The sequence below is a fragment of the Artemia franciscana genome, chromosome 4 (assembly GCF_032884065.1).
Source record: "Artemia franciscana chromosome 4, ASM3288406v1, whole genome shotgun sequence".
Lineage (NCBI taxonomy): Eukaryota > Metazoa > Arthropoda > Branchiopoda > Anostraca > Artemiidae > Artemia > Artemia franciscana.
The window spans coordinates 1,396,780-1,415,214 of NC_088866.1; the positions used below are offsets into that span (position 1 = coordinate 1,396,780).

Consider the following 18,435-nt stretch of genomic DNA (forward strand, 5'->3'; position numbering starts at 1 on the left):
AGAATAATTGTAGCTAACACATTTTGCCCTCAGCCCTGTGGTAAAATTATGACAGTTCATATAACTGACTTACCAATAAAGTGGTACGCTTTATTCCTTCTGCTGCTTCTATTTTATTATTAAAGTATATAATAATTGCTTCTACTGCAAATTCAAATTTAAGTACTTTTTCAGCTCTTAAAAATGACAAATTTTCAATTAAAGGATGAGTTATTGCTTGTTTTCCACAAAATAATGCTGCATTTTGTCAGTGCTAAAATTATTTATAATAAGGTTAGATTAAAAAGTGCTTAAATTTGAATCTACAGTACAGACAATTATTATATTCATAAAGAACATGAAAAAAGACATCAATCGGTACGTTCACTTTATTGGTAAGTCAGTTGTATGAACTGTCATTGATTTACCAGCCCTGCTATACTTAACCCCCTAATGTGCAAATACCTTCATTTAAGCAGAAGTTCTATTTTGCAAGGTTTCACTTTTATTAAGACAAAGATTTTGAAATGTCAGTACCCTCAAGAGGGAGAAGAAGTAGAGGTATGTTCCCTTAATTTTTTTTTTTCCATGATGTACTTTAATCTGTAGATCCATCCCTGAAAGTCTCATTTTCCTAACCTAAAGACTCCCCAGTATGACAAAATGTAGCTTGTCTAGAATTTTGCCCTGACCTAAAAAAAGCTGAACATACCACTTGATGTTTTTTTCCTCTTTCCAAATATAATAATTACTTCACTTGGGAGTTCAATTGTAAGCCCATTACAAACCCACAAGGATGATATATTTTTCTCTCATTTTTGGCTAGCGTATATAAAACAGTAAGAAAACAAACATTCTTACTTCATTATATGCAGAATAATTGAAGTTAGCACATTTCAGCTACAGTCCCACTATACACCCCCCCCCCTCATGTGTAAATATATAGTCCATACAAAATAGCCTATATGTTTCCCATGTGTTTTTTGGCTTTCAGTTTTATCACAGCTCATTCAGTTTATGGATAAGCTGGTCTAAAAAAGAGTGATGCTAACATGGGAGGCCAGCCATCCTGTGCTTTTTCATACCCATCCTGGATTTCTCCAGGTACCCATTTAGCAGTTGGGTCAACTCTAGTTAAGCTTACAGAGTCATTCCACTGACCCCCATTCCAAACCAAATAACCAGCACCACCAGGACTTGAACCTCTGTCTCCATGTACAAAGGATTTCACATCTAATGCACCAACTAAATTTTACTTTGGAAGTTTCAGAATAGATTTAAAGGAAACAGATGAAACCCAAGAAAAATGTTTTGAGCCTCATTTCTTTGATGAATCTTGAGCCAGAGTCTTTCAAAGATTCTGTAAAATTGTTTGATGAATTTGAAAGAAAATTCTTTGTTGGCTTAAAATTCATCCCAAATTATTGAGATCATGGTAAACATCAATTTTTTCATGCTCAAAATGTTCCTAAAAACCTCAAGAACAAAGTCTCTTTTAACTGACTATTTTGCAGTAGCAATTACTTACAAGTTAAAAGTTTATATTGAAATGGGTTAACCACTGGGTGGTCAATAGGGTTTACATTAATACTTTGTAAAATTTTTGGGGAAAAAATATATTCCATTCTGGCCTAGATTTTGTTTAGTCTGCTTTGGTGGCCAATAAGAGGGGATCAGGAAACCTTAAGGTCTATGGAATCATTTAAAGTGGTATGGTGAAAGTGTCCAAATATGTGAGATATCAGAGGATGTTACCTAAATATGATAAGACATAGAAGTATTTAACATGAATGGCTGGATAATTTTAATATACATCACTTCTTTTTATGGTATTTACCATGTTGTTGTATATTTAAATTGTGAAAAGTTTATAATTACACTCCATGAGCTACTGGATTTATAATTCCCCAACCCCCCATTGCACTTCCTGGCTGAAGGGCCGAGAAACGGAGATCAGCACCGCCGGTACGGACTGTAAAGTCTAATGCTGTATCCTATGAGCTACTGGCTCCTAATATTGGTGCAATCACTTTTCTTAGTTTTAGATCCCTAATTTGTTGTCAGTTGCATTATTATTTGAGAGGCTTCTTAGTCAAGCTACGAGTGATTTCTATAGTGTTATATTCATTTTCTCCCCTCCCACTACCACCACCATGTTTTATTGGAACAATATCTAGTGCTCAAAATATAAAGCATGCATCTGATCACATGGGATATAGATGGAGATTGTTTTCAACAATATTTGAGCCTTAAATAAACTGCCCTAGGCTCATGATCATGACCCTCTCCCCCCAACCTTACGCCTCAGTTTTTGATAAAAATTTTGGCATGGATGCATTTTAGAGAGTTAAACATGGTGTAAATGGGTAGTTGGTACCAATTAACTAAATATTGCATATTTTTTTTATTGGGGGCATAGAGTTGGGTGGGTTGTTAAAACAAAAAAAGTGTATCTCTAGATTGTGATTTTTTTGGGCAGAACCCTCCCAAAAATGCTACTTGGCTGCATACATGCTTGTAGAGATTTTTACTTGATTTGTGTTTTTTTTTCTTCTTGACAACTTTGAGAAAATAGAAATCTAAGCTAAAACTAAACAAATAAAATGTGAAATTGACCCATTGATTTTAGAAACTGATGGTAATAGAAAAGTAGGTAAAAATGACTAAATGAATTCTCAATTGGTGTTTTTTTTTTTTTTGCAAGATCATCAGTTGCAGCAGACAATGGATAAAATCAGCTGATTCATAATTGACGAATTACTATTCATTAAGATATTCATATTGGGTCATCTGATTAATGAATAGTTTTCAATTGTATCTGACCAATAAAAAGACCTTATGTCAATTTTAGTGATCTATATTATAGCTTTAATTAATAAGGAACAGTGGGGGATAATATTTGTTCTAGGAGATAAATTTTTATGCATCATAATTACCTTAATTCACACTTCCGAGCAAATTATTTGCAAGAACTGTAAACATTAGGACTAGATGGTGCTAAAGACATGCAATTTAAGCCCACTTCGTAACTGTGACCACATGGTAGGTGAGGTTCAAGAACCATTCTCCAGCAATTTAGAGTTGGCAACACTGCACAACAGCAAACAATGTAAATGTTCCTAGCTAGTCTCTCAAAATATACTGGGAGGTGGGTCCATACTTATCTTGGAGCAATTCCATATAATATTTATTGTGGTAAGATGTATTATTACAACTGTAATTAAGCAGAACTTTGTTTGTTCTAGTTTAAATAATGGAGCAATCTGGGGAATTAGAAGTTTCAAGTGAAACTACACAAAATGCAAACATTGGCTCAGTGTGCATAGTTGGAATTGAAGCTAATACAATTCCAAGGACTTTAATAGAAGTAAGTAAATATTTTTTGTCACAGTTTTTTTTTAATTTATGTTTACCCAGGGGGAGGGAGTCACAATTAGTACTGAATTGTAGTTGGAGATTTTTGAATTTTTTTTTTTGCCATTTAACTTTTTATGGTTAGAAGTAAATGTTTGGGGGGGGGGGATAAACGAGAACCATTTCTGATTGATTAAGCACAAATCATGTGATGACTTGTGGTTAGTCATAAATTACTTCCTTACCTATATTTCAAATAATTTTTTTTGTTTAAACTTGTTCATTTTTTCATGTATCTGCTAAGATATAAAATGGCGATTCACATTGTTCTCGGTTCTCCCAAATTCAGTCACCACTCTAGCTGAATGGTTGGTGTGCTAGACTTGCAATGCTCAGTCCTTAAGGATGGGGGTTTTAATTGGAAAACATACAGCAACAGGTTTAATTGGAAAACATAAAAGCACCAAAAATATAACATAACAAAAAATAAAAGATTGAATATCATAACTTGGAATTGCTTAATGGTTTTACAGACATACTTTAAAACATAAGAGTATTAAAAACATAACCAAATTTTTATTGAATGGTACTATTTGTCCAGCTTCTTTTCTGTCTTTTTTTGGCATTATTTTTTTAATTTATTGCATACATATTTTTTATTTATTTAGTCTGTCTTTTCACTTTCAGGACACCCAAACAAAACATATCAAAAGTTGCAGGTGTGTGACACTGCCAAATATGATTTTGCAAGACCTAGAAGGCTAAATGAAAATACAGTTAAGAGATTTATAATAATAGATTTTAATGTCAAAATCGTTTTTAATGTTTAAAACAGTTAAAATTTATAGATTATCAAATAATAAATCTAACTTAAAATCACTTTAATGTATATCTAAAGGGCTAAATGGAAATACAGTTAAGAAACATATAATATGTTAAAATCATTTGATGGGACACCTAGAAGGCTTAAGTGAAATATAGTTAAAAATTTTATAGATAGGGAAATAATAAATTCAATTTAAAATCAGTTTAATGGATATCTAGAAGGCTAAATGGAAATACATTTAAAAAATATTTGCATAGTAAAACTAAGACTCTTTAACTTCAAATAACTTTTAAGAGATACCTAGACGGATATAGAGAAATAGAGTTAGGGAATGTGTAGATATCAAAGTAATAAATCTTTAATTGAAAATCATTTTATTCATAACAATCTTAAAAAATCAAACTCTAGGAAAATGGAAAGAAAACTTGCTTTTACAATTTCTAATGAATTAGTATCTAATTTCTTGGGACAAATCATAAGGATTAAAGCATATTATAAGGATAGATATCTTATAGATAGTAAAATAACATGCATTTAATAGGTAAAAGATAACAATTTAATAAATAAGTAAATCTAAAATAACAATGTTCGAAAATTCAAACTCTACTGAAAGGTAGCAAAACTTCCTTTAAAATGCCACCATTTACAAAGACTCGTGATCTAATCTTTTAGAACATATTAAATAAAAAAAAGTTTTTAACTGAAAGTAAGGAGCAACATTAAAATTTAAAACGAACAGAAATTACTCCATATATGAAAGGGGCTGTTCCCTCCTCAACTTCCTACTCTTTACGCTAAAGTTTGACTCTTTCTCTCAACTCTACTTTTTAAAACCGTAAACAAAATTTGCGTAAAGAGCAGGTTGTTGAGAAGGAAACAGCCCCTTTCCTATACGGAGTATTTTGTTCCTTTTAAGTTTTACTTTCGCTCCTTACTTTCTGCTAAAAAAACTTGCTTTTTTTATTTAATTTCTGAAGGTTTTTGAATTAATGCATGTTTTGATTTTGGCTCTCCGCACCTGAATAATTAAAACGAAATTTGTAAATAATTTTTTTTTGCTAAGGCTTTCTCATAGTTCTGATCGGACGATTTTGAGAACAAAGGAGTGGGAGAGGAGACCTAGATGTCCTTCAATTTTTTGGCTACTTAAAAAGGCAACTGGAACTTTTAATTTTTTACAAACGTTTTATTAGTAAAAAATATACGTAACTTGCGCATTAACTTACGTAACGAACATCTATATTTATATGTTTTTATTACGTATATGAGGGGGTATACCCCCTCGTCAATACCTCGCTCTTTACACTAAAGCTTAAATTTCGTCACAATTCCTTAAGAATAACCCATGAATCACAAAGGCCATAGAATAAATAGTTGAAATTACTAAAAATAATTTAGCGCAAAGAGCAAGGTATTAGGAGGAGGTGAACCCCTCATATGTGTAATATTTTTTTTTCGTTTTAAGTTTTAATGCTGCTCCTTACTCTCAGTTGGAACAACTTTTTCATATTTATTTTTTCATTGTTTTTTAAATAATGCTAGAAAATCCTGTTCCCCTTCATCGAAATTCTCTTCTCCAGTGACAAGTTCCTCCATGGAAAGATCCTTCAACGTAACCCCTTCCCCTCAACCCCTCCCCCAACCCAAAAAATCCCCCAAAAAACGTCTGTACGCTTCCCAATAATCATTACTATATGTAATTAATAAAAAAAAAACAGGTTCTTTTTAACTGAAAGAAAGGAGCAACACTAAAACTTAAAACGAACAGAAATTACTCCGTATATGAAAAGGGCTATTTAACAATCCTTTTACTAATACTTGCATTTATGTGCATCTTCTCATGAATATCTTTAATTTAACAATTCTGTGTGAGAAAATAAAATGTTTTATTTTACAGAATTTAAATGTACCTGTTTTATTCTGTCAAAATGAAGAAGAACTGCCTATCTTAAGAGATGACTCAGTTTTGTTTGTTCTGGATGAGTTTCAGACACCTATATTTGAGGATTTGACTCGGGATGGTAAGAGGAAAAGGTAATATTCCTCCTTTCTAGTCTCTCCTTCAATTTTATCCAGTTTTATAGGTAATAACTGTTTTATTGATAATGTCAAACGTTGTATTTAACAAATAATAACTTGTTGTAAAACAGTATCACAATTAGTATAGGCTAAACGGTATTATCATAAACTGTATAATAAATTAGATTGAAAAATAATTCGATAATAAACTTTTTGTTAAAAAAAACAAAAACTCTTTTACTGGTTATTTTTGCACTTAATCCAGATATGCTTGTAATATGCCCTTAAGATATTCTTTTCTGCACCGTTACCAAGAAGTTTTTTTGTTACCCAGTAACGCATGTTAAGATTGAGCTGTTTTTTACTTTTTCCCCCAATCAGTTGCACCCCATTATAATGCACCCAATGCTATAGAGTTTATTAGACTAATCTCAAAAGGAAATATAATGAAGCTCATAAAGCCATAAAATGGCAAATGGCTTTGTGGAAGCCATAAAGCCATACAAGACACAAAAAATGACTTGAGATACGAGCAATGCAGCTGAGGTGACAGCTAGTGAAGGGGAAAGTAGGACAGTCCATATTTATAAAGAAATTAATGGGGATGTCAGGTCTTCGATCAAGGGTAAATATAGACAACTATATATTAAAAAAGACGGCATTGACAATTCATATTACAGATATTTTATTATAAATTAACTCTTTAAAGATTAACAAATTTGTTTCATTTGAAGTCGAGCTGTGTTTGTAATTTGTCTTATCTTCGTAAATACAGTATTATCTGTCAATTTATCTCTAAAAAAATGTCCATCCCATTGCTCTAGATCTCTCTGAAACTTTCTCAATAGGGGATGGACAATCAAACCCATAAATTCTGCAAATAAAATTCAAGTTTTTTGGGAAACTGAGTATTTCATCTAGTCATAACATTTGTTTTTTTTTGTTGTTGTTTTTTTTATTATTGTGGAAATAATCTTGATTTCAGAGGCTGCTCTAATTTTTAGCTATTTATGTAGAAGAAAATAAGAGATATTGCGCATCTGGGAAAATTTGAAATTTGTAAGTATCTTGAAAACCAAATAAGAGAAAGCGAAAAGAGAGCTAACCGGTAGATGGAATTTCCATAGTTTAAAAGGTGGGCCAAATAATAAAAAAAAAATCTATGTAATGTATTAGCATGCTTTTTATAGTAATTGCGAATTCAATAGCGTACATAAGGGTAAACCGGTTCAATACGAAAAATTCATACTTTTACTATTTTCTCCATCATTATCTATATGTCATATAATTTCCCACTTTTTTTAGGTACCCGCCCCTCATGCAATAGATTTATTAAACCGTTTCAATACGAAATATTCACTCTTGTACGATTTTCTCCATCATTATGTATATTTGTCATATAATTTTCCCCTTTTCTTTTAATACCCACCACTCATGCAATAGATTAATGCGTACATGCCAGAGTAAGTTGATAATTATTGTCAAGGCCGCATTCACGGGGAAACTGATTAGAAAGACCTGATTAGATCATATTCCCCACTAATTTTCAATGTGATCAATACTTGCTGTGGGGAGTCTTCCTGGCCGCAGCCTAATATTCTTTCATAATTGATTCACATGCTTAATAACCACTATTCATCATGTTTATCATCTATGCTTACCCTAGAAAATCTTCCCAGCAGCGTATTTTCTCCCAATTCTCTCCCCAGGCTCAATAACCACTATTCATTATATTTCACACCCCCAATGATGTTGTCTCTTAAATTATTTTATGTTTTGAACTCACGCATCAAATACAACACATTTTCATTTAAATACCCACACATTCGACCCTATCGGGGTTGTCAATTTGGGAGGGTTGTCAGATTGGAGCAGTCTTTTTTAGCCCTCTATGCCTTCCTTCTAGGTTTTGAAATGCTTTCTTTTTATCTTCATTACACAAAGCTGAAAAAATCCCTCTGCCCTTTATTTTAGTGATTTAGTGCCCCAGGACCCTGACTACTTTAGTATTATCAATATACTCTCTTCTTTCACCAAGTGGCACACAATCAGCCCTGAAAGTAACAAGGAGTGTGAGGATGAAATCTGATTATTTGAATTAGTTAAGTGGAATTTTACACAGCTGTATATATCTTTAAATTAAGAAAAATCAGAAATTTGATTTTTAATGAAAAAGATGTCCATATGTAGTTTAAGGTAGTTGTGGGCAAGACGGTATTCAGGAGAGGGGTTGGGGGTTTGTTTCACCCTGCCCCGAAATATTTGTCCAACACGTAAAAACGCATAAAAAATATTTTTATGTGTTTTTTAAAGTTTTTTTGTACCCAAAAATGAAAAGTATTTTCAGATTTAACCATTTAGGTTTGTTGATTTGTTTCCATGGTTCGCCGTGGCACCACTGGCGAAAATGTGCTATTGCCCTAAAAACTTAACAATTTTGAAATAGCCGAAGAAGAATCGAAGAAAATCATGGGTGTTAGATATGAGTAGACCTAAGAGGGTTCCAGGGGGGCGAACAATGTTTTATGTTTAGGTCTTAGATGTTTTAATTCAATCACCAACCTTGGAGGGTCACTTTTTTCAATGAACCTTATAAGTAATAGGCTCTCCCCTAATCTCTCTGACCTGACAATAAATGTGAACATTCTTTTTTGACCAGTCAAAATAATTTCAATTTGTTTTTAAACGCTAGAAATTTTCACATCCCAACCTTTACCCTCATTCCAGTCCTCTCCAGGCCACAACTCTATGAACAACTTCTAATTCTTTCAGGGACTCTAATTGGGTGGGGGGGTTGTCACCCTCGTCTCGTACGTTTTGAAAAGTAGCTTTTTCGGTATTTTCATTGAACTAAAAAAAACACAATACCTACCCCGCCTAGATTTTGAAAAATACCTGGTTTCTACCTTAATTTAAGGAATGACGTATGGGCGGATGGATGATAGACTTACCTATCAACAAGTGAATGAGATAATGTTTTATACAATCCTAAAAAGGGCTTATGCCATATTTGCCTCTCACCCACTTGGACTATCTGTCTTGGCATTTTCTACAATCAGCCGTGGCTTGATGCCCCCAATTACTTGATTTTAATTCAAAATCAACAAACCCGGTCTTTCATTGCTCTTAAATTTGATTCGGCCGAGAATAAACATGTAAATCCGTAATCGACTCCAGGTATGCTGATTTTACGAGCCTTGTTCGTGGTAACACAACAATTTTTTTTCCTAATACCTTACCATGTCTGCTAACCTAGCGATAGTCCTGAAATGCCGTCTTACTTACTTTTTTTTTACCTTCTTAAATTACTTGGCTATTTTTCCATGGACTTACCACTAAAACTTTCTTAGAATGCCCTATCTGTTCCAGCTTCTCTTCCTATTTCTGATCCCCATAACTGTGGACCAAACTTATCTACCAAACCTACCCTAGTCCTAAATATATGCTTGAGCATTGTAACATTTTACGGAAACCTCATGGGGCTTATAAAAATTGTACCTTTGTCAGCTAAATGTTCATTATATATTTGCTAAATAAATGAGCTATCTGCAAGAACTCTACTTTTTAAATTTTGTACAGATTCTATCGCCGAGTAAGGCTGGTGGGTCATGGATTTGTATAAGGATATTACTACACAGGGGTAAGTCACCCAGTATTCGGCCAGTGCCTGATCTTCGACAGACTTTCTGATTAAAAAGTGTCTTTCTTAAAGACGGATTACTGGCTCTAATCTTAGACATATATTTAGATTTACAACCTAGTCTATTTAAATACAATTTTCAACACCTGTCTTAGATTATATCTTTCCGAGGTTGATTCTGCCTGTGATTTGGATGTGCTGTTCTAACTTTAAGATTGGGAAGCATTTTCCAAGATTGGACTTAAGCTTTAGATGTGTCCAAGATCAGGCTCCACTGTTGTCTATTAGTATATCTGAAATTGTGAGTGTTGTATATGATTAAAATATTCAAACTAATCATATATTTATTAAGAAGATTTTGACAAAGTCATTGGTGAAATGATCGAGTTTCTAGGTAGTATGATCGAGATTTTACATTGATTTAACTACTGAAGTGGTGACTAGCTGTTCGACTACTGGGTATCTTATCTCTATGAGAAATATGGCCCAGGATGAGAGGAAGACTCATTTTTTGGAGGGTTTTTGGTGACTCCAGAGTAGTTTGCATATTCGCACGATAATTAAATTAATGTTAAGAAGACAAAGTCACTAGGGCTAGGAATAAGCGGAGATGAAAATGTGACGTTGGACAACGAAAAGGTTGATCAGGTGAACAGCTTTACTTATGTTGGTATCATTATTAGTAAATACAGTGGGAGCAGTGAAGGTTTTAAAAGTAGAATAGCGAAGGCTCAGAGCTCAGAGTTTTTTCACAGTTGAAAAAAGTTTGGAAGAATAGAAATATAAGTCTGCAAACCAAGATCAGAGTTTTTGAAGCTACAGCGATGGCAGTAGTCAAATGTGGCTCTGAAGGCAGGCGCTCCGAAGAGCGGATGAAGATTTGCTTGGTGTTTTAAGAGAAATTGCCTATGGATTGGTCTGGGTACCCGGCTGACTGACCGTAGTTCAAACAGTAGGCTGTACGAAAAGTGTGGATCAATCCCGCTATCTAAGGCTATGATGAGAAAAACGAGGAGATGACTAGGGCATGTTCTGTGGATGATGGATGACAGATCGCCGAAGATTGTCCTTTTCGGCCAACCTTCTAGGGATAAACGGAAAGCAGGTCGTCCGCGGTTGGAGCGGGACGATTTCATGAAGAAAAATTTAAAAGAAATGGGAACTTCCTAGGATGGGTACAAAAAGGGTGTATTTGAATAGGTTGGGACGGAGTAGGAGCGTGTGTAGGTGTGTTGGCCTCAGGCGACTTGGCGCTGTGGTGGGTTGTTAGTAGAAGCAGTAGTATTCTACATTCTCTGGCATATAGCAAAAAAAAAACATAATAATGACATTTTTTTACTGCCATATAACTGGTCTGACTAAGTCGATCCATCCATTCTCTCTCTCTCTCTCTCTCTCTCTCTCTCTCTCTCTCTCTCTCTCTCTCTCTCTCTCTCTCTCTCTCTCTATCCCTCTCTATCTCTCTCTCTCTCTCTCTCTCTCTCTCTCTCTCTCTCTCTCTCTCTCTCTCTCTCTGTCTCTCTCTCTCTATCCCTCTATCTCTCTCTACCTCTTTATTTTCTAAAGAAGACCTTCCTTTCAGATTGAAATCATCATCACGAGTAGGGGTTAGTTCCTCTGTTTTTTCTGTGGGATTAGATCTATATTTATTTTCCTTGTTGACTCTTTTTTTATTTATGTACTTTGAGTCTTAAATATTGTTTTCTAGGATAATTGGCTACCCCCTTTTTGAAGCTTTTTATGCCAGCGAAAAACCCTTGCCAGAATTCACAAGGCCTGTCTTTTGCTTATCTATGCATAACGTCTGTATCTGTGTATCTGGATTTCGGAAAAAAGAAGACGTGGTAGGTTTATTATTATCTTCCTTTATATAATTGTAAATGTGCTTAACACCCAGTCTATGCCTAATTTGAACTAGTAAAAGCTTTTTCGGAGTGATTTTACAATCAGAGTCAGTTGGTTTTCGTAAGGTTTCATGCAAATTAATTTCTGTGTTTTGTGATTATTTGGCTCTATATCTTTCCGGGTTTTATCTTCTGCTAATTAAGAATAATATTTCCTTTTTGCGTATTCGGTATTACTGGTATTGTAAATTTCTTCTTTTTCTCCCTCCATGGTAGTAGTAGTAGTAAGTGGGACGGCGCTAGACCCTCAAGATCCAAACTTGGGGGTGCTGATCTCTGTTTGATGGCCCTTCACCCAGGAGGTGCAATGGGAGGGGGAGTCGGGCCAGCCATCATGTGTTTTTGCACAACCTTTCTGCATACCTTCTCCAGGTTTCTCCAGATACCCATTTAGAGCTGGGTCGACTCTAGCTAAACTTACAGAGTTACGCCAATGACCTCCATCCCAAACCAAATAACCGGCGACGCCAGGAATCGAACCCGTGCCCCTCAGACAAAGGATCCCCTACTCAGCGTGCCAACCACTTAGCCAAAACAGCTTATAGCTCTCCAGCCACTAGCCCTCCATGGTACTGTAATCAGAAGATACTGTCAAAATCCGGGATGATTGGTGTTTTTTGTAAAGTCGCCGTACTAAGTAGAAGTCTTTTGGAAAAAAAAAAAAAAATAAACTTCTTCGTTCCTTTGTCTTGAAGATATGTATTTTTCGTAGTAAAATATGTATTTTTAGTGAGTACAGTGAGTAAGTAAAGTGAGCAAAGTATGTATTGTTAGTGACTAAAGCAACTAAAATAAGTAAAGTATGTACTGTTTGTGCTTTTCTTCTCCTTTTTTTATATGTTTAAAACAACTGTTTACATTTTGTTATTGCTGGGCTATAAATAAAATAATGATGATAATGATGACAAGAGAGCACACGTTTTTTGTTTTGTTTTTATACCTGAAGCCTAAAGGCTTCATAAACACACAACGATTTTTTCAATTGAGTTTTTCTCGAAATTTTAAAAAGTGCGGATACGACATTCTTGCTTTCACAAGGCGATCTAACCTCTTGAATTCAATCTTATAACGATTATATGTTATTTATTGTCCTTATGACCGTCAGAAATGATCTAGGTTATGGACTGGATAATGCTAATGAAAAACTTATGCTAAATAATATTATAATGCAGTAAGGACAACAGGGTAAGCTGTTGTTATTTGCGGTATATAGCGGTGAATGCAGAAGGGAGGGGAGTATGAGTTTGTTGTAGCGTAGTTTTGCACCCTTTCATTTGTATTTATATGAATCTGTTGATGGTCAAAGGGTTGAATTTTCTTGGCCTTTGACTTGGGTGTAATTTTTTATTTTCATTTATTCCAGCCAGTCGAGTCAAAAAAAAAATCGAATTACTCTATAAAAAAAAAGACAATTAAAATTCATTACCTATTTGTTAAAGAAGCGGGCATTCTACGCCCGCTTTCTAATACATTTTAATAGTGTAGGAAAGTGTAGTATAGGTGCAGTGGCGTAGAGAAGTCTTGGAAGCAGTAGGTAACGCTGTAGGAAGGATAATTATGAATTTAGCTAGGAATACTAGCAAGAAAAATCGGTTTTGGTAGAACAGGAAACGATTTTCCATAAGAAATTTTTGAGTGATATAACGTGAACTGGTTAACAAAAAGGAAATAGATATGAAGTTGGAGCAATGGAGAAAATTACTGAGGATATGGAAGAACCATCTCGAATGTATCATTGTAAAATATTATTTTAGTTTGGTATATAATTAAGGTTTAGTGGTTTGTCTAGCCTAGTCCCAGTTAAAGATATGGTGATGAATTAAAAGTATATTTAATATTCATTGCATTCATTAATTTAAATTATTATATAAATAAATATGTTTCTTTTAACATTTTTAATTAACTTAATGCCATTTTCATTTAGATAGCAATTAATTTACTTTCATAATGAAAATGGCGTTTAAGCTTACCTTAACTGTTGGTAATCGGACTTAAAGGTGGTTATCAAAGCGATAATAAAAAGTGTGGGTAACTTATAAGAGCCGAAATTGAAGCTAGTGTCACCAAAAAAAGACCATCAACGCCATATAGCGTTTGGTGACTTTTGGCAAGCTTTGTAATCGTTTTTCTGTCAGGAACTGAGATCAGGCAATTACTACTTCATTAATTTTACAAATCACACAAATTAAATTAATTATTCATGTTATTACACTGAAAAACTACAAGTTTTGCCAAACGCTAGATGTTATGAAGGGTTCTTTTTTATCGACGATAGCGCAAGTTCCCACTCTTTTAAGTTACCCTTACTTTTTGGTAAATCACTACAAAACTTTAGCTTAAAGAGCGGATTTTCTCACTATATTGAATAATTTAGTTCGTTTAAGTTCTACTGTTTCTCTTTGCTTTCTATTGATTTTTTCAATACCTGTTTGTATTTTTAAAAGGTTTGACAACTAGAGTGATGAAAACGTACCAATATAGAAAAATGAATAAAATTGACTTAAAATGCTTAATTTTTTTGTATTGTAAAGATTTTTGAAAACGCAACAACGGATACTGAGTAGAATTTTTGTCAATGATTTGTATTGTAAAGGGTTTTTGGACTTGTTGAACATCAGGTTGCTTATCTGAGTAGATTTTGACCTCAGTACAGTTTCTGCTATGTTCAGGGTTGTTTTTGGGAATTGTTATGCATTTTTTATAAATTTTTGTTCCTTAAATTAAAATGCAGATCTTCAGTGATTCAAGGTTAGGCTACTAAAACTCAGGCTGATTAACAATTGGCTAATTACTTGAATTGATTTTCGCGAATAGCCTTGTGATTGCCCTATTTGTTTAGTTAGTCCTGTTTGGGTCTTTTCACTGAATGGTAGTAAGATATGGATCGAGTTTTTCAAGACAGTAACGTATCTATAATCAAGCATAAGTGACACATAAATTGACTAATTAATTCTACTAATTGCACGAATACCCCTGTGATAGCCCTACTTTTCTACCTAGCCCTGTTCAGTCTTTCCACTAGATGGGTAGTAAAATATGGAATTAGTTTCCCAATGCAGTAACACATCTAACTTCAAGCATAAGTGGGCATATTAATCGATTCTATTAGTACACAAATAGCCCCATGATGGCCCTACTCTTCTAGATAGTCCTGTTTAGGTCTTTCCACTGGATGGTTAGTAAGATATGGAATGAGTTTTCCAACACAGTAACACATCTAAATTTAATAATAAGTGGAACACATTAATTAATTCTATTAGTACGCTAATAGCCCTATGATAGCTTTTTTTTTCTAGATAGCCCTGTGCAAGTTTGTCCACTGGATGGGTGGTAAAATAAGGAACGATTTTTCCAAGACAGTAACTCATCTGATATCAAGCATAAGTGGAACAGATAAATGTAACCTGGCTTTAACATTAGGGGTTCCAGTAATGACTTCAGACTGGATTCAAGCTGTTTGGAAGCAGCGGCATAAGACGGATTGCCATGCTACAAACCCAGAATTTGTAAGTTCTCTTTAAGCCTGGTGTTTAATACTTTTGAAACTATATGTCTTGCCATTCTTTCTCTTAAGGCCCATCCACAATGAGATTTTACTATTAACGAAATTTAGCTAGTGCTAACTTCGGAAATCAATTGAAACCAAACACGATCACACAAAAAAAAAATTGAGTTGGTGTCGAGAACTAGATCGTGCCAAAATTTGAGTTCAATCAACTTAAAGAAAGTATAACAGTTCAAAATAGGGATAAAACCTTTTAATCGACAATGAAAAGGTATAGAATTTTTAACTGGATATTTCGAACACATATACAGTGTTCATCATCAACAGTAAAACTAAAAGACATCAATAAAAACAAACAAAATGTATACCCAATAAACTAATGACATATAGATTATTGCTCTTATTTTTTTCCATGCAACAGCGCAAGCAAATCTCCTTGACCTTTTCGGTTCCGGTTCATTAGATTTATCTGACATATCAGGTGGACGGAGGTCATAGCTCTTATGTGAAATGAGATATACTTTATTTGACCTCAATAAATTATTATAAATTGAATTCAATCCAAATTCACCTGTATCTTTGTTTATTGAATTATTCTTGAATAAAACTTTTTTAATTTCGATTGTTTCCCTGAAAATTTGCTTTAAACCATTGTCTCTAGAAATCAAAGAAACATATTCAAACAAAATAAAATGATTTAGATAATTATAAATATGTTCCGATAGAGCCGACGTGGAATCTTCAGGTTTGGAACTTTTGCTTTAAGGACTTCATCTCTATTTTGAACCGTTATACTTTCGTCATGGAAAGACAGTGTGGTCTTCTGAGTTATCTAAATCAAATTGAACTTAATCAAAGCGAAGCCAATCAAAAATTTTTCATTTCTTATTGGCAAATATATAAGCCTTAACCAGATAGAGAAAAACTGCAAACATAAAGAAATATTGAGAGGTCTTGTAGTGGCGCAGTAGGCTTGATCACAACTTGGTAGTACAAGACCAAAAGTTCGAACTCAGCTGCAGTAACTTACTGCAGGGTTCGGAATTCGACTCTGGTGATGAGATTATGCGACAGAATGTTCCTACTGATCCAAACAAGAAGAAAAAGAAATATTGATAGTTCTGTAGAGACGTAAGACTGATTTCGGCTTGGTAATGCTTGACTCAGCATTTGAACGCATCTGTAACCACACACTGCAAGCTCGGAATTTGATTTTGGTGATGAGATAATTTGAAAGCATGTCCATACTAATCCAAACAAGAAAAAGAAGAAATATTGATAGTCCTGTAGAGGGGTGCGATTGATTTCGGCTGTGTAGTGCGTGACTCAGCATTTGAACACATCTGTAACCACACACTGCAAGCTCGAAATTTGATTTTGGTGATGAGATAATTTGAAAGCATGCCCATACTAATCCAAACAAGAAAAAGAAGAAATATTGATAGTCCTGTAGAGGGGTGCGATTGATTTCGGCTGTGTAGTGCGTGACTCAGCATTTGAACACATCTGTAACAACACACTGTAAGTTCGGAATTTGATTTTGGTGATGTGATAATTTGAAAGCATGTCCATACTAATCCAAACAAGAAAAAGAAGAAATATTGATAGTCCTGTAGAGGGGTGCGATTGATTTCGGCTGTGTAGTGCGTGACTCAGCATTTGAACACATCTGTAACAACACACTGTAAGCTCGGAATTTGATTTTGGTGATGTGATAATTTGAAAGCATGTCCATACTAATCCAAACAAGAAAAAGAAGAAATATTGATAGTCCTGTAGAGGGGTGGGATTGATTTCGTGACTCAGCATTTGAACACCATCTGTAACAACACACTGTAAGCTCGGAATTTGATTTAGAATTAGAGAAGCAATTTAGATAAGAAGAATTTAGATAAGAAATATTAGAGAAGCCACTGGAGCTTGTCAGATCTCAAGAGCATCTGTACGACAAGAGAAACAAACACTGTACGAAACCTGAGATATAGACAAGGACATGGGATAATTACGGTAGTAGTTCTTAGTTCCTAGCTAATTTTGGGTGTTGGAACGGGTGAATTTCGGTATTTGTAAAATCGCTGTGTGGATGCGCCTTTACTCTGTCAGTATGTTTGGATTTTTATCCTCTCTTTGCTTATCATATTGTATAAAATTTGATGACTAACGTCGCTTGTCCAGTAAAGTGAGGGTGTTTGTCAAATTGCTAAATTTTCGTTTTTGTTACATTTTTGCTTTATCTTAGTCTTGGGGTAGGTTTGTCCAGTAATGGTTGGACCCCTTTTAGTTTTTGCTGTTTTTTTTTTCTCTTTTTTTTATTCTGGGTGAATTTCGGTAATAGAAAATCACAGTGTGAATGGACCCTTACTCTGACTGTATGGTCGGATTTTTATCCTCTCGTTGCTTATCATATTGTATATAATTTGTTAAGTAAAGTGGCTTGTCGACTGAAGTGAGGGTGTTGTCGAAATTATGAAAAAAGGTTTTTTTTCACTTTTATATTTTCTTTGTCTTGAGGTAGGTTTGTCCTGCATAGGTTGAACCCCTATTAGTTTTTGCTTTTTTTTTAGTCTGGGCCATTTGTCATTTTTTTTCTTTGTGTTTTTTTTTTTTTGGGGGGGGGGTAGTGTTCAAACAACATGTGCCCCCCCCCCCACACACACACGCACTTTTAAAGGCCTTTGATCCCTCGCTGGGACATGTGTCTGCGTTTTTGGCTAATAAATGAAGAATTTCTTGTCATATTTCTTTTTTGGCTTTTAGGAGATGGTTTATCAGGGGGAGGGGGGCAATTCACAGATGTATGGTAGGGGTTGAATTTATAAATCAAGATACAAAAAAAAGTATTTTTCAAAATCTAGATGAGGGTATTGTTTTTCGATGTAACATTTTTCAGAATCTAGAGGGTGTATGACCTCTCCTTGCGCCAATTGGCACCCCTTTGGGGTATGAGTATTTCTGTTCTTCTTTCTTCTACCCTGTCCGTAAGGTCTGGCCTCAATCTTTTGACTCCTTGTCCCATTATTTGGAAAGATGAAATAAGAAAGGCATCAGTTTTCCTGGAGTAGTTGTGTAATTCAGTTGCCGTCGATTCCAGCATCTAACTATAAAGTCAAAACAATGTATTATCTCAAAGATATAGCTTTTCAGGTGGCTGACAAAGCGGAGTTTGATCAAACAGTTCGTGGTAACGAACTGTAGTAAGGAGCGACCC

At 34.5% G+C, this 18,435-nt stretch overlaps 1 protein-coding gene across 1 annotated transcript in view; it reads left to right on the plus strand.

The window, feature by feature from the left end:
- The window catches only part of LOC136025831 (protein ECT2-like), a 108,111-nt gene that overhangs the window by 4,691 nt on the left and 84,985 nt on the right, over positions 1–18,435 (plus strand). Inside the window, exons 2-5 of the mRNA XM_065701830.1 lie at positions 3,225–3,346; positions 6,057–6,193; positions 11,527–11,662; positions 15,019–15,228. Coding sequence (XP_065557902.1) covers positions 3,233–3,346; positions 6,057–6,193; positions 11,527–11,662; positions 15,019–15,228 — 597 coding nt within the window. The 5' untranslated portion in view covers positions 3,225–3,232. The remainder of the gene's footprint in view (positions 1–3,224; positions 3,347–6,056; positions 6,194–11,526; positions 11,663–15,018; positions 15,229–18,435) is intronic.